Source organism: Camelus ferus, chromosome 21 (genome assembly GCF_009834535.1).
Source record: "Camelus ferus isolate YT-003-E chromosome 21, BCGSAC_Cfer_1.0, whole genome shotgun sequence".
NCBI lineage: Eukaryota > Metazoa > Chordata > Mammalia > Artiodactyla > Camelidae > Camelus > Camelus ferus.
Window position 1 is genome coordinate 12,709,804 of NC_045716.1, and position 16,277 is coordinate 12,726,080.

The 16,277-nt window shown below is 44.1% G+C and overlaps 1 protein-coding gene across 1 annotated transcript in view; it reads left to right on the forward strand.

Annotated features, from left to right (window-relative positions):
- The first annotated feature begins 3,183 nt into the window (after window positions 1-3,183).
- Window positions 3,184-16,277, forward strand: part of DPT (dermatopontin) — a 33,498-nt gene continuing 20,404 nt past the window's right edge. Inside the window, exon 1 of the mRNA XM_006193979.3 lies at window positions 3,184-3,536. Coding sequence (XP_006194041.1) covers window positions 3,232-3,536 — 305 coding nt within the window. The 5' untranslated portion in view covers window positions 3,184-3,231. The remainder of the gene's footprint in view (window positions 3,537-16,277) is intronic.

A 16,277-nucleotide genomic window follows, 5' to 3' on the forward strand; every position in this document is an offset into this window, starting at 1 on the left:
GTTAATCCCAAATTCCTAACTTATCCCTCCCCTCCACCCCTGCTTTCCTCTTGGGTAACCACGGTTTGTTTTCTATGTGATAAACTTATGCTCAGGGGAACGATTCCAGGTGAGGCCTCCAGCAATTGGCTCCAAGTCCTCAGCAGTCTCTGGAGGAATTGCAGGAGTTAGGATGCTTTCAACAATGAGTAGCAAGAGCCTACATCCAAACTAGCCTAAACTGTCAAGATATTTACTTTTTCACGTCACTGGATGTTTGGCCAGGGAAGCTCCAAGACGTAAGATAAGAGAGGTCTGCTGGGAACAGCAACAGGGAGGGCCTAGAAGTTGTTGGGAAACGAATGTGTGCTAAAGATGAGTGCTTACAATGATTTGTATTGTCTCTTGGAGTTCTTTGAGGTTCAAGATTGCTCGTGAGTCATATCCAGAATGCAGGCTATAATTTACGAGCAGCAGGATGATGTATTTTAAAACCTCTGTAGTAGCGGGTCTCAACCTTGGCTGTACGTGTGAGTCATACAGGAAGGTTTTCAAGGATCCTCTTGTCTGGGCCTGGCTCAGGAGCTCTTGATCTGATGGGTCTAGGGTGAGGCTCAGACATTGGTGTTTTTCAAAAGTTCCCCAGGTTATTCTTAAGTGCTGACAGGATTGAGAATAATTGCTCCAGCATATCATAAATCAGAGTGGTTGGAGGACTCCAGTTGCCAGCACTGGGGAGTTAACTTAGGGATAGAAGTGATAAGAGAAGATGGTACTAAAACAAAACTGGGACTCATAGGCCTGTCCAGCCCAAAGCCTGTTTCCCTCCCTTTGATAACTGCATCATCAGAGCAAATTACATGCCCAACACACACACACACACATACACACACACACACACACACACACACCACACACACACGCACATACATGTTTGCTTTCCTCCCATGTGTGACTTTCTCCATCAAGTTTATCTTAATCTAGCCTAAATGCCATCTGATAAGTATTTTATCCGTTGGGCAAGGGGTGGGATTTATAGTGATTTTTCCCCCCTGGCTCACATTCTTTTAGGAAAATGGTTCTTCAGCTTTGATGTAAGTAAGAATCACCTGGTGGACCATTTTTTTTTAATATAGATATGTGGGCACCACCGGTGAGGTTATGCTTTACTAGATCTGGAGTGGAACCCAGGAATCGGCATGTTAGCAGTTTTCACAGGGGCTAAAGAGATTATTGGTCAACAACAACAATTTTAAGAAACGTCCTTAAGAACAGCCCTGATGAAAAATGAGAACTACTACCCACTTAGGAGATGCCCAAAAGGCTCAAGAGATCTGAACAGCTGAATCACCAAAGAAACAGACGGATGGCCAATAAACACATGAGAAGATGCTTAAAATTATTAGTCATTAGGGGAATGCAAATAGAAACCTCATTGAACTACCCCTGGAAACCTATTAACCTATTAAAATGGCTGAAATAAAAGAAATGGCAGTTTTCTGGGAGGGGTGCACAGTGGTTCAGCGCTTTACAAATCAGATAGTTTCTTACACAGCTAAATGCACACTTACCTCATGTTCAGCACTCTTATTCTCAGGTATTTGCCCTAATGGAAAAAAAAAATTTGCTCACACAAAAACCTGTACATGGATGTTTATAGCAGTTTTATTTATAATTACCCAAAACTGGAAAACACCCCATGTCTTTCAGGTGGTAAACGTATAAACAGTCTGTGGTACAACCATAGCATAGAATCCCGCTCAGCAGCGCGAAGGAGCGAACCACCAACACACAGAGACATGGATGAGTGTCACAAGCATTATTCCTAGTGAAAGGGGGCGGACACAGAAGATTGCGTATTTTATGATTCCATCCATTTGACATCCTGGAAAAGGCAAAACTATACAGAAAGTAGATCAGGAGTTACCGGGGGCTTAGTATTGGGGAGGGTGTGACTTGGGGGTCAGTGGATCTGTTCTATGCCTCGGTTATGGTGCTGGCTAAATGACTGTATGCCCAACATTAGAAAAGGTGAATTTTATTACATATAAATTAAACCTCATTAAAAAGTGAAGTAAGCCAGAAGGAGAAAGAAAAATACCATATGATATCACTTATAGGTGGAATCTGGGGAAAAAAAAAAGGCACAAATGAACTTATTTACAAAACAGAAACAGACTCACGGGCATAGAAAACAAACTTATGGTTACCAGTGGGGAAAGGAGGTAGGAAGGGATAAATTGGGAGTTCGAAATGTGCAGATGCTAACTACTATATGTAGGATAGATAAACAACAAGTTTATACTGTATAGCTTAAGGAACTATATTCAATATCTTATAGTAACCTGTAGTGAAAAAGTATACGAAAAGGAATATATGTATGTACAGATATGACTAAAACATTATGCTGTACACCAGAAATTGACACATTGTAAACTGACTATACTTCAATTAAAAAAAAAAAGAAAACTCAACATGGAAGGGAAAAAAAACACCAAAGGGTATAAAGGAGCTTTATTCAGATTAAACCTATTACACATTTGAGAGCCTAGGACAGTTCCTAGGAGTACTTGGTCTACTTTCAGCAGCTCGGAAGGATGCGTTAAGTGTAGAGATGCCCCACTTATCTCTCCCGGGGCCCACTGTACTTCCGTATGTGACTTAAAAATTCTCTGAGTAGCCTGCAGACTGGTATTCCCTGCTTACACTCAGGGTTAAAAGATGTTGGGCTGAGAACTTGAAAGAAACCAGGCGTCCCAGCCTTGCAGAAATCTAAATGATGCTGTCCCTTCATCCTCTTATTTTGGTGTTTTGAAATCACTCTCTGCATATCTGTGTGGTCCTGGAAGTCTAGTTTGGAGAACAGATACAGGGGTTTGCTAGCAGTGGGTGGGGCAGGGCAGAGAGAGGTGAGGTGCTCAGAGATGAGGGGAAAATACGCTCCTTTTTTCAAGGGAATGTTTCTAAGAAGAGTGAAGCTGTTTGCCTTTGTAATCTGTCTGCTAGCTTGTTCCTTCTCTGGGGAGTTTCTTCCATTTGCATGTTCCTTACATTTTCCTAGAATTCCACCTTAAAACAAGCTGAATGTACTTATGGCCAATAGCTCCGCGCCGAAAAGTTTTGCTTAAACGATGACACACTGCAGTTGGAGCCTGCTCACCCACATCTGGAAGCCACATGTCAGCAGCAGCTGCATAAAACGGGCAGCCCAGCAGACCTAGGGTGACATTTTTTGCCAGAAGCCCAGGCAGCATGGACCTCACTCTTCTGTGGGTGCTTCTGCCCCTGGTCACTGTGGCCTGGGGCCAGTACGGCGACTATGGGTACTCGTACCAGCAGTACCATGACTACAGCGATGATGGGTGGGTGAATCTGCACCGGCAGGGCTTCAGCTACCAGTGTCCCCACGGGCAGGTGGTGGTGGCTGTGAGGAGCACCTTCAACAAGAAGGAAGGTTCTGACAGACAGTGGAACTACGCCTGCATGCCCACGCCCCAGAGCCTCGGGGAGCCTACGGAGTGCTGGTGGGAGGAGATCAACAGGGCTGGAATGGAATGGTAAGAGCCGGCCGGCTGCACTCGGCTGGGAATATCCCAGCAGAACCCTCCCCCTGGGGGATGCTTGACCTTTGGGGAACAGCACTCACTGAAGACTGCAGAGTCCTACCAGGAACCTTACCACTGCACGCTCTGGGTGGGGCAGGGCAGATGCTATGGGACACAAACCCAGGATGAGGGGTGTCCGTGGCAGACGGACTCCTCTGAGGTTCTGTTCCTTCCAGAAGCAGCCCTTCTCAGTTTGGTCCAGGAACGAGTGTGGCGCTGTGAAATGTTTACCAGCCTGCCAAAAAATTAGTTCAGAATTGGAAAGTGTTTAAGCAACGTTGTAGCAATTTAACAGCGTTGTGACGTCCAAGTCCTATTTTAGTTAAGTAGTCATTTACTTTTGCTGTTTTACAAAAGGATTGGTACCCGACAGTCTGGGGGAAGTAAACGACAGGACCCTCACCACGGACAGTTTGAGAAGTATTGATTTAGAGCACATGAATGGGGAAGAGGGCTCAGAGAAATTTAGACAAAGAGAAGTGGCATTACATTGCTCTCAACTGCCCCAATTAGATATAAGTGCCAAGGGTCTTTTCTTTGAATTTAAAATGGGGTTCGTTGCTGGGAAAGAGTTTACTAAAGTCTTCTGGGGAGCAGTGCTGTTCTTACCTGACTGGGCTCTGCCTTGGCTGATGACATGGAAATGGCCTGAGTCTGTTTCTTCACTGTGGGATGTGACTGTATCTCCCTAGGACTTGGTCAGAGCCCATCCCAGAAGCTATGGACTCTGAGCTCATGGCTGCCTGAATGGAGGCAGGACCGCTGGGTGACTGAGGGAGGAGAAGGGGTGAAGACAAACCCTGAGGGAGCCAGCCTGGGGAGATGGAAGCCCAGGCTGCTGCTGTGGTTACTGCAGAGAGAAGGCTCTGTGAGCAGCTCCAGCCAGCATGTGGCCAAGTGGGGGAGGGAGTGGCCAAGCATAAAACTCTGAGGGTCACTCAGGAAGCACATAGGACAATGACGGGGAGATCAGGAGAAAAAGACTGATGTGGAGAGGAGCCAGGCAACAGAGAGGACCCCTGAGTAATAAAAATAGCTGCCATTGATCGAGTCCTTACCCTGAGCAAGCACCATGCTGAGTGATTTATATGGATTATCTCATTTAAAGCTCGAAACAAATCTATAAGTCATTTCATAAGTAGACAGACTGCAGCACAGAGATCGGAGGTTCCTGGAAAGTGGGAGAGCCAGAATTTGGAGCCAGCGAGTCTTAACTCCAAAGCTTATGTGCTTAGCCATGGTGATGGGCTAGCTGAGAGTCGGCTGCCCCTGCTCAGTGTGGGCTCGGTCAGCACAGCCAGGGCCACAGGACTGGAGTCAGGGCCGTTCTTCATCCTGGGGAGGGTGAGTATCTAAAAGGTCACAGAGGAAGTCGGTCCTGGAGGGATGGGACCAGCTTGATTACTTCCGTGACTGAGGAGGGGCTTAGCCAACCTGTGGAAGGGATGGGAGAGGCTCACACAGGCAGCAGCAGGGAGAGGCCCCTTTACTGGGCCTTTCTCATTCACCTCCACTGCTTCTCGTGAGCAGATTTAATTATCCAAAACCCCTTCTGACAGATGGCTGACCCACAGTCTAGCCTCACCTCAATGACTGACCATCTCCAGTGGCTCCCCGTAGCCAGGCCCATTGCCTGACACAGAGCATGGGAAGGACCTAATTACAACTATCCATCTAGTCCTCCCATTTAGGGGACCATTATATGGGTGGGGCCCCTTTCTAATGCCCCCTTTCAGAGCTGGAACAAAACAGCACTCAGAAGATTTCTTAAGTCCCAAAGGAAGAGCCATGGGCTCTGAGTCAGGAGGCCTGAATTTAGATCCTGGTTTTTAAAGACAACTTGCCAATGACCTTGAACCACGGGTTCGGCTCTCTAGGCTCCCACCTCATTTGGATAATGAGCGGTCAGACGGCATGATCTGGGAAGTCTCCACAGCTCCAATACGCTGTGCTCTACTTGGCCCTGAAAATACAGCTGGATTTTTCTTGCATTCTGTTGATCTTTGTGTTTATTCCTGCTAGGGGAGAAGGCAAATTATGTTTAGTTTTAAACTTGCCAGCGTGTGACTGGTTTGTCATTAACTCCCAAACTATTTAAAGCAAGTGGGAGCCACATGAGAAGCTGAGAGGCAAAATCTCTCTTCCGTCTCCTCTATCTCCACATTTTTGAGTATGCAGAGTCAAAGAACTTTCTTCTTTTCTCTTTCCACCCTCTGTTGCCTCCTTCTCCACCTCCATTAATCACAGAGTAAAAAATGTACAAGCATGAAAAGCAGCTTCTTTTACAGGAGAACTCGGATGCCCCAGGACCGATACCAATTGCCCTAGAGACATTTTCTTAGATGATTATTGCTTTGAGTTTAGACTCCAGATACAGTGAAAAATCTGGAAGGAAAGAAGTTGCTCATAAACTGGGGAGCAATTGTATCTTCCCATTGGCTTCAGGCTCTTAGTCTGTTCTGGGGGAAGAGTTGATGGTTTTGTGCAATTTGGCTGCCTTGTATAACTACATTAGCTTGCAGGTTTATTTTAAGTGGGGAGAGGAATCTCGAACACAGAGTTGACCACAGCGCAGAGGATCTGCTAAAGACACTTGCTAATTAGAACACAGTCCTTAAAAAGGGCTTCCATCGTGGCTGAGTGGCTTGTAACACTGCTATTCGCTAGGGTTTCTCTGTTGAAAAATCACTCCTTCAGGTGCCAGATTCTTAGGTGTGCATGCTGCCCACCCACCCCACCCTCCTCCCCTCCACCCCACCCTCCTCCCTCCACCCCACCCTCCTCCCCTCCACTGACAACTACCTGGAGGCTTCACCTGGGTCCCATGAGTGGCATTTTGCCATCTCAGAGTGGACCTCAGTTGTTCCGAGAGGATCTTCTCTGACTTGGGTCGGTACAGGCTGGAGGACATGTGGGTCTTGGGTGGAACAAGATGAAGGTGGGACTTTCTAGGCAGGCTGAGCTGGAGTGTGGTGGCAGGAGCTCGGGTCTTAGAATCAGGAAACATTGATTCACAGCTCCTGTTTCTATCATCTCTGAACTCTGTGGTCTTGGGCATTTCAGTTGCTCATTCTGGCAAAAAAAAAAAAAAAAAAAAAGTGTGACACCCACCTCACAAGTTGTTAGGAGGTGTTACTGTGATGCTTATAGGAGAAACTGTGGGAGAACTCTAAAACAAATCTAAATCTAAGACAAATCCCTGGCACGTCACGGGCAGTCAATGAAGATTTTGTGGCATCTGGAACTTGCTGAGGCTGATCTGGGGCAAGCCAGCATTATGTGGAGTCTGAATTCAGAGGAAGGACATTGAGTCTATTACCTGCTTCTTCCCCTGGGTTTCAAAGAATTCTCAAGAAGACGTCTTAAAATGACAGCTTGTATTCGAGCTGACTGTTTGAATTTATGAATTCACCAAAGATAAGCCACGTAATAGAGAAAAAGAAACCATGTTGCTTCTACAACATTCCAAAATCATGAGATACTCTGAAAGCATATCTACTGTTAGTATAAATTGGGGCAGTTTTGTACTTGGCTAAAGTACAAGCCTGCATTAAAGCATAGAATTCAGCTTGTTAGGGCCAAGTAGCCATAGATAAAGATACCAGCTTCATCCATATCAGAAGAAGTTACAATAGCATATCCACCACAGTTTTTGCCTTTGTCACCTTTTAAATAAGCACCATCAGTGAATCATGAGTAGTCAGTGTTACCCAAAGAATTTCCCACAGATCAACACCTATCTGTGTTAAGCAGTCGTGAGGAACTTTATCAGTGATGCAGGCGAGAAGAGTAGCGGGATTAAGATTACAACAATGTAAAAGCGTGATGTGAGGAACAGTTAACACAAGGACTTCTAAGGAGGTGAGGCAGCTGGCTGAGAGATGCTGACTGTGATGAGTTCAGGAGAGCTTCTACTGCATACGGTACAAAAATGGCCAAAGGGGAGCCCACAGTGATTTTCACCGTGGCCTCAACCAAAAGGGCAGTGATTGTAATGGTTCTAAGGTAAGGGGAGGGGGGTGTATCCCTGAGCCATAGAGTCCAGTTGCGGGCTGTAAGACCCTATGGTGGTAGCGTGGTCCCCGCGTTTTGGGGTGAGTGCCCCAAGGGCATTCCTTTCTCTTTCACATATGAAAAGGGAAAAAGGAATCTGATCATGGGGGTGCCTAAGGGCAGGTGGGTTCATCAAACTCTCTTTTAAGGCCTTGAAGGCTGTGTCATCCAGTTTCTCCCATAAAACTGCATAGAGGTTGTTCTTTAGTAAAGTATATAGAGTTTCGGTCATAGAGAAAAATTTGGGATCTGATTTTGGCAATAACTAACTACCCTGAGAAAACCTTGCTGTTGGCATTTAGTTTTGGGTTTGGGGAAACTTAGGAAACTATGAAGCCCATCTGGATCTGGATGTAGCCCTTGTTTTGATGTCAGATGCCCTAAGCATTAAACCTGGGTTTAAGCAAATGGTAAGATTTCCTTGGCAACCGTATGTCTCTTTAAAGTTAGAAGCGTTAGCAAGTGCGTGCTGTCTTCCTGTGAAAAGGCTTGAGGAGGACAACGAAGAAGCAAATCATCCATCATTAAAACTCTGAGTCATTACTGTCCAGCTTTTTTTCTTCCTAAGCAAAGCAAAAAGGTGTTAGCTAGCTTCATCACCTAGAACACTAAAGAATTCACTGCATAAATCAATTATAGTAAAAAAAAAAATTGTTTCCAGTGGAAATGGATGTTAGTAACGGATGAGGGTCAGGAACAATGGTGTTAAAGGATAACAATGTTGTTTATTGCTCAGAGGTCCTAGACAGACCTCCACTCTCAGCCCTTAGGTTTTCTCACCCTAAAATAGGAGCATTACAGGGACTAGTATAAAGGACAATGAGGCCATGAGCCTTGTAATTGTGTAATACGGTCTTTATGCCTTGAAGGGCTTTTTTACTTATACGATATTGATTAATTCTGGGAAGGGGTTTTAAGAGATCTATTTAAATCTTGACGGAAGGTAGGCTGTGAATTTTGTCAATATCAGCTGGAAATTTTGCCCATGAGGAGGGTGGTAGTTGATTGAATAGGGGCCGATGATCAGTGTTTTCAGAATCAGCTCTAGTACCATCAAAAATAAAGCAAATAAAAGATGCCAAGAGTCATTTAATTCATTCACTCGGTTGGCTGCTTTGATGACTACTGTCAAATTCTAGAATCACTTTCCCCTTTGGGGAGAAACAAATTCCTGTATGATACTTCTCTAAGAAGTCTTGACCTGATAAGTAGATGGTCAGAGAAATCAAGAAGAAAGGGGTATGTGTTTCTCAAAGGGCCTAAACAAAAGGGACTAGGTTCAGAGGCAGAAATCTCTTGAGGTCCGTAGGAGACCCCACCACTGGAATTGTTTCAGTACTCTGAGGCAGGGGCTGCTTTGTTGTAGTGAAGCTGAGCACAGAGAGTGTAGCTCCTTTGTCAGTTAGGACTGGAAGAGATTCGTCGCAGTCAGGAGAAAACGTTTCTTCAAGTCAATTAAGAGGGAGGATTGGGAAGAGATCCTGTAGTTCCTTGGAGCCTAGTCATTGAGAACTGAGAGGATGTTGGAAATGCCAATTAGAGGGCTGAAGGCACTTAAATTTGAAAGTTTCTTTTCCAATGTCCTGGATTTTTGCAATAATAGCAGAAACTTGGGGAGGGGAGTTTCATTTGGGACTTCATTTGCTGGAGTTGAAGGTTAAGAATTATGGCAGTCTTTCTTTTAAGTGACTATCTAGAGTATGAGAGAGTTGGTTTATCTGATTAACTAAATCTGGAGTGGACATAGTTTCCCATCCTGGTCCTTTTTACTAGAAGGGAAAGGTCCCGGTTCAGCCCATTAATAAACATAGAATTAAAAGCCACTCTGGTGGAATCAACATCTGAAGAAAGACCAGAATTTGCTTCAAAAATAAACTGAAGTTGATTGTAATAGTCATAAACAGGTTCATCAGATTCTTGTGTACAAGCCTGCATTTTGCTCCAATCAGCAGGATTTGGAAGAGCCTTAGGAATTTCTCAACGAAGCCGCCTGGTGATTGCCTGCGCCTGATCATGTGATCTGTTAGCAGGCTGGCCTCATGGTTGTAATTCTAGAGACCGCTCAGGATTTTCCCTATTAGTGGTTTTCACCCAATGCTGGGCCTGGCCTTCGTCAACAAGTGTCTGAACTAGCTGAACTTAGTTGAGGAGACCAAGCTGGCAAGTTTCAATGACTATTCGTTGTTCAGCAGATCTGTGACGATCTCCAGTTACTTTGGGGAGATCTTCGACTGTGGCTCACAGTTCAGCTTCAGTCCAGGAAATATAAGACATTGAGGGTGTAGCCTCTGGATCCCCAAAGGGCTTAATTTTAAAGGGACAGTTTTGGGTAAGTTCAGAGGGAAAGAGAGTGGGGAGAGTTTCAGAGAAAAAGGGGAGTTTGGCAAGAGAATTGGTAAGGGGGATAGAGAAGGTGTAGGTGGCAAAGAAGGGAAGGAGAAAGATGGCAGTGGAGGCAGGGTCTGAGCAGGAGGAGCTGAGGAAGAGAGACAAGGTGGGGTAGCGAGGGTGGAGCCTGAGACGAGAAATCCAAGGAAGAAGAGCCTGAGGCTTCAGGAGTCATCTTCTCTTTCTTTAATTGTTTACCTCAGTTCATCTTAGAAACTTGCAGAAAATTTCAGAGATGCAGTTTTAGCCTCCTGATAATGTTTGGGGGCCTCAAAATAGCAATTGAAGGAGGCAGTTAGTTGTAGAAATTTAAAAGCTATGGTTGTCCAATTCAATTTTAAGAAAAGTAAGTTTGGGGATTTCAAAAATTCCCCATAATGGCCATTGATATTCTAAATTGCCTTTGGTTAGGTCAGTCCATTTAGTTAGAAGTGCACATGAAAAAGGACCTTGGTTTTCAAACATAAAATAGGCCAGGATCCCCATAGGTAGGGGGTGCCCTCAAAATATTTACACAACTGGGATCTCATTGCTTAGAGCTTTTTCACTAGAGTACAAGAGTAATTTTCAAATAACTTAAACAGCTCAAACAGCTCCAACAGTATGCAGGCATACCACCAGCCAGTTCTAAGGAAACAGTCTAGTCCTGGAAGAGCCAGGCAGAAAGCTGCTCAGCACAGTTCCAATGAAACAGCCCCTGCTCCTGAAGGAATGGGCTGATGGCTAGCCAGGTCCAGTTAGAACAGTCTGATTTCAAAATCAAACTGAAGGGCCAAATGTCCTCGTGTACAGAGCAAGGTCTTAACCAAAAATGTGAAACTTCAAAATAGATCCTGAATGAAACTTGGAGAGCTTCAAAACTCAAAGAGGGCAAAGCTCAGATCTAGGAGAAAGACTTACCCTTAAACCCCAGGGTCAGTTAGAAAACCACTGAGCAACAGTGGTTCAGTGTTTGCACCTATTTGCTCACCAGGCTCACGGTCATTGGGGTCTTTACTGGATCCCCATATAGAATACCAAAATGTTGACCTAGAGCAAATATACTGCCAGTTATATTCCTAGAAAAAAAAATGAGTTTATTTGGGATGAGCAAAGAATTACAATTTAGGATCTACAACCATGGCAAGCCACATTCAAGTCCTTCACAAAATGGAAAGAACTCTTCTATAGAGGGAAAAGGAAGTTAGAAGGGCTATCGCAAACGAAGAGTCCATGGCTTTTCATTGGCCGAGTTTGACAACCTCTCATTGGCTGAGCTCTTGCAGGCGAGAAGAGGAAATCTTTCTTCTTCCTGTTGGGCTCCGCTATCATCCCAGGGTGTGAGAGCTCCCCCTTCTGTTCTCCTGACTCTGCTTAATTGAGGTTTCTGTTTATTAATTTTATATAGAAGCAACTCAGTTTTCCATAATCTGATTCTAATTGAGACGAAGGTTCTGTATAGTACAGAGCAATCAGTCCTGACTCGTCATTCTGACCATTCAGTACACACAGTGCCCATCTCCTCAGAGAAGTCTTCCCAAACCACCTCCTCTAAACCAGCGTCTCTCACTCCCTACTCCCAAAATTGCTCTATGTTTCCGGTGGTGCACTTGTCATTACCTGATTCATATTTGTATATTGTTTGCCTCCTTCAAAATACAAGCTTCGTGAATGTAGGGACTTTGTCTGATTCACCACTGTATAGAATATTGCCCAGCACTCAAACAGTGCTGGCACATAGGAGGTCCACTAAATATGTAATGAAAGAACAAAGAAAACTAGTTTATGCTTCCAGCAGCCCAAATCCCAGCCAGTGTCCCCAGCACCCTCAACAAAGAAGCCTGTGTACCTTCCTGCAAGGGAAACCATTTTGCTTACTTTTTTTTTTTTTTTTGGTTTACACTTTTGATTTTCAATATGCCAGATCTATAATATGAGGCTCAAGTTTATTGTTCACATTTCATTTTGGCCTGTAGCATTTACCACCATACAAGATGGTCTTTTTCAATTTCCTTAAGTTCTCTAAGCCATGCACAGAGGATGGCTGACACATTTGTTACCTCAGGATAAATTCTTTATTAGGTTTCCATTATCCCCAAATTTTAGTGTCCCAATATGCTTTTTAAAAAAATACAATAGTAAAACTCTTCATTGCAAAAGCTATAAGGGCTAAATGCTACATACTATCCTGGTTTGAACTCTATAACAGAAAAGGGGCATTAATGGAAAAAACTAGTAAAATCTAAATAACGTCTGGAGTTTAGTGTTATACCAATGTGAATTTCTTTGTGTTCATAAAGGCACCATTGTTATGAAAGACAACTTTAGGGGCAGCTAGGTGGAGGGCATAACATGGATCCTGTGTATTATCTTTACAACTCTTCGACATCTCAAAAATTATTTCAAAATTTAAAAATTAAAAAAAAAAGATGCAGGCTGGTGCATTTGGGGAGTTTAAAAGGCAAGCAGAACGTAACAGAATCAAAGACTCTCAGCACTGAGGGGAATTTCATGTATAATTTACAACAACCTCCCTTCATCATAGATTAGGAATTAAAGCCAAGAGAGTGAAGCAATTGGAAAAGCCATGAAGCAGGTACATTACAAGTGCTGTTACCCTAATCCTAATTGACATGGTGCTTTATTCATACATTCATTTGCTTATTCATTCACTACCAAATGCTTATTAGCACTAACTTTGCCAAACTCCAGGAATATGAAGATGAATAACCTATGGTCTATGCCGTTGAGTTGCTCATGGTTTAATCTTATCTGATCTGCACAACAATACTGAGAAGCAGGCATTACTGTTTTCTCCATTTTATACACAAGGGATAGTGTCTCAGAAGCACTGGGAGACTTGCACTCTCAGTCAGTGAGCAGCAGAGGTGCAACCCAAGCCACAATGCTGATGTCACAGAGCTGCAGGTGGATATTAAAAGTTGATGTATATTTGTTCTCGAATAAAGCTGTAGTGAGTGCTGGGCTGAAGAAGATACCACATCCATGTAGGAGGGACTTCTGAGGGCAAGAAAGCTGAGTGTGGGCGAACAGAGTTATGGCAGATCTAGGATTCTTGCCAACCTTCCATCTAGGTCATGCTCCTAAGAATCAAGAATCAGTTGTCTAGGGGAACTTGAGCTTTGTAAAAATGGCTCTTGGCTGTGCTCATAAAGATGGCCAAGGTTCACTCCTTCTAGTAGCGGATTTGCTTCTGTCTAGGTGCTTGTCAGAGATAATATTCCTGATGAATAAGAGATTTCCACAGTTAGGATACCTTCCTGTGTGTGTGTGTGTGTGTGTGTGTGTGTGTGTACGTGTGCAAGTGTGTTACTTTGAGGTATCTTGAAGAAATGGGAATATTATGAACTTCTGAGTCAAACAGAACAATTCTTAAAATGCAGCCCCCCTAGTACCTTTAGGCAAGTCATGTCAACTTTCTAAGTCTCAGTTTCTACTTCCACAAAGACAACTCCCTAAAATTGTTGTGAAAATTAAATGAGATAATATATACGTTTCACTGGCTGTGTGTCCTTTGGGAAATTACTCAACCTCTCTAAACCTGAGTTTCCTTATCCATCTAATGGTGATGGGGGGTGGGGGGAGGAAACTAATTATCCAAGCCCATTTCATAGGATTGTTTTGATGATTAAAATAATTAATGCAGGTATAATGCTTAATGCAATGCCTGGCACACGGTTAAGTCCTTAATAAAGGTTCCTTATCCTTACTATTATGGCTACTCTCTGGAAACTGAAACTCAAAGAGATAAATTGATAAACTATAAAGCTGGAGTTGAAATACGAATCACAGGATTACAAAGACCCCTGTACCATTTTGTTTTGGGAACATATAATTCAGGTACCGTTTATAAATATTAACTGTACATTATGAGAGTCTTAAATATTTGTCACGTTTTCAGATAGACATTGACATAGCGTTAGATCTCTTGGTTATCAAATATTGCAATAATTGGCGTTCGTGAGCTCCTGTGGTTACGCCTGAAATCTCTGCACGACCTAGGCTAGATCTCAAGCCATAACTGATCTCAAGACCTAAATACATCTCATAAGATAACCTGGATCTTCTCAGAGGCTTTGGAGTAGCCTCTACTGCTTGTATTTTTCCAAAACGGGGCAGGTGTTTGTATTTTAGGGAATTTCTGTTTCTTCCTCTATCCTGTTCTGTGTCTTTCTATCCAGAGAAGCTGTACAGCAGGTCATTTCTGCTTCACCATCTTGAAGCCTGGTAGACCCTCGCAAACTTACAACTTGACATGGAGAAGATAGCAGAACTCTTATCTAGATGAGGGCAGGAAGAGAGCAGACTGGATGCGACTCAGCAGTATTTAAAAAGATCATTCATATCCCCACCACTGTTGCCTGGGGACCGGTGGCCAGTGGTTCAGAACCCCCGCACCAGCACACCATAGGATGGTTCAGAGATAGCCCGTGTTAGAGGAACTATGTGATGGCGACATCAACATGTCATGAGGAAGAAAAGTCAGTATAAATTGGAATTGTCAAGAAAGGAAGACCTCTTGGAGCAAGTGAGGCTTGAAAGTACGTTTTATTCTCTCTCTTTTTTTTTTTTTTTCTGAGGATCATCTCACTGCCCCACTGGAAGAGTTTGACAGTGACAGTTCCTAATTTAGGTCCCAACAGAAGGTGGTTTGTAGAGACTAGAATGTAGCTTCTCTTTCTAGTTAATTGCGAATTTCAATGATAATAGTAATAATAACAGCTACACCTTTCCTGCCTTTCAGTAACACACCTTGTGCCAGGCTCTGGGGTGGATCCTTGACATATAGCATCTCTTTAATTTTCATTGAATTCTGTCAGGCTAGAAATTGTCGTTCCCATTTTGCAAACGCAGGCATTAGTATCAGCAGAACAGAAAAGATGGGGCATTGAGTCATTCTGCAGAACTGAAGAGAGAAATCTAGAACTTATAAAGATCCTCTGTCCAGGTAAACTTGTCCCCAAGCTGATTTGTCTCTGCCCCACCATCCCCACCCAGTCTCTTGTTTCTCTTCTCTGTCTTTAGTACGAATCTGCTTCTTCTCTCCAACTATCTGCATCGTTGTGATGCCTCTTCCCAGAATTCTGGAAAGAATTCTGGACCAAATACAGTACCGGACATAGAGCAGGTTCTGTGAATATTTGTTGAAAAACTTAACTAACATTCTGAAATTCTGTGGACTACGTTATAAATGCCTGGTAGCAACTCAAAGGATTATTCTGGGGAAAATAGAGTTAACAGGAGTCAAAGCTTTACTCTAGAGGAATGAATCTTTCTTGGTGGAATTTAAACCCTCATCAGGCTGGGTTGGGAGAGAAGTGGTGAGTGAGAGCCTGTGCCACGTGGTCTCCCAGGCGCAGGGAGTTCGCCACTGGCCTGGAGGACAGGCAAAGCTGCTCTTATTCCGTCTTTGCCGTGGAGTTGGAGACTGGCTGGCAGCCCTGGAAACACGTCTGTATGTTTGTGGAGCTGAAAGAGACGAGACCAGCACAACCAGTCCATCCGTTTGCCGGGACTGTGAAAGCTCTTAACCAAGGCAGTGCTGCTTTCCTTTACCCTGTTCTCCACGCAACCCAGTGCCTCCTCCAACTTGCTAGGAGTTTGGACTTTCTGTAAGTTTGGGCTGAGACTAGCAGAGACCAGGAGGGGAGATGAAAGCTTCACAGAGGAGTTCACCAGCAAAACCAGACATGTGCACACTTTCCAGTCCTGGTCTCCATGATTCAACCCAACTGACAGCCCTGGATCCAATGAAGAACACAGAGAACAGGGAGAAAGCCTGGCTGGAGAAGGGATCCGAAACAGAAGGACAATCCTGGAGCAACTTTTTGTGCTCCGTGACAGTTCATGAACGGGAGCTTTGGCCTCAGAAAAATCTGAGTTCAGATCCTGGCTCTTCCGGTTTCTGTCTTGGCCAAGATTTTTGCAGGCGCTACTTCATTTCATCCTCACAGAGACCTAAGTGAGGCTCTGCACAGCATGTGAAGGCCAGGGCTAGGACCAGAGCTCATCCCTCTGCTCATCCCTCAACAAGGGCTCTGTCCCCTGCATCCTGTCTCTTCCATGTTTTACTATCGTGGATACAGGAGAAGGTTTTCTGTCTTTGTTTTCAGAGTCATGGCCCTGAGAGAAACCACTTGCATGCAGAAAGGCCACTTAATCCGAAAAGGTCCAGGAGCGTTGTTGTCAGAAGAGGAGTAACTAACTGCCTGGCGATTTTGCTTCTAGAAAGTTCTAATGTCAGGTGGAGCA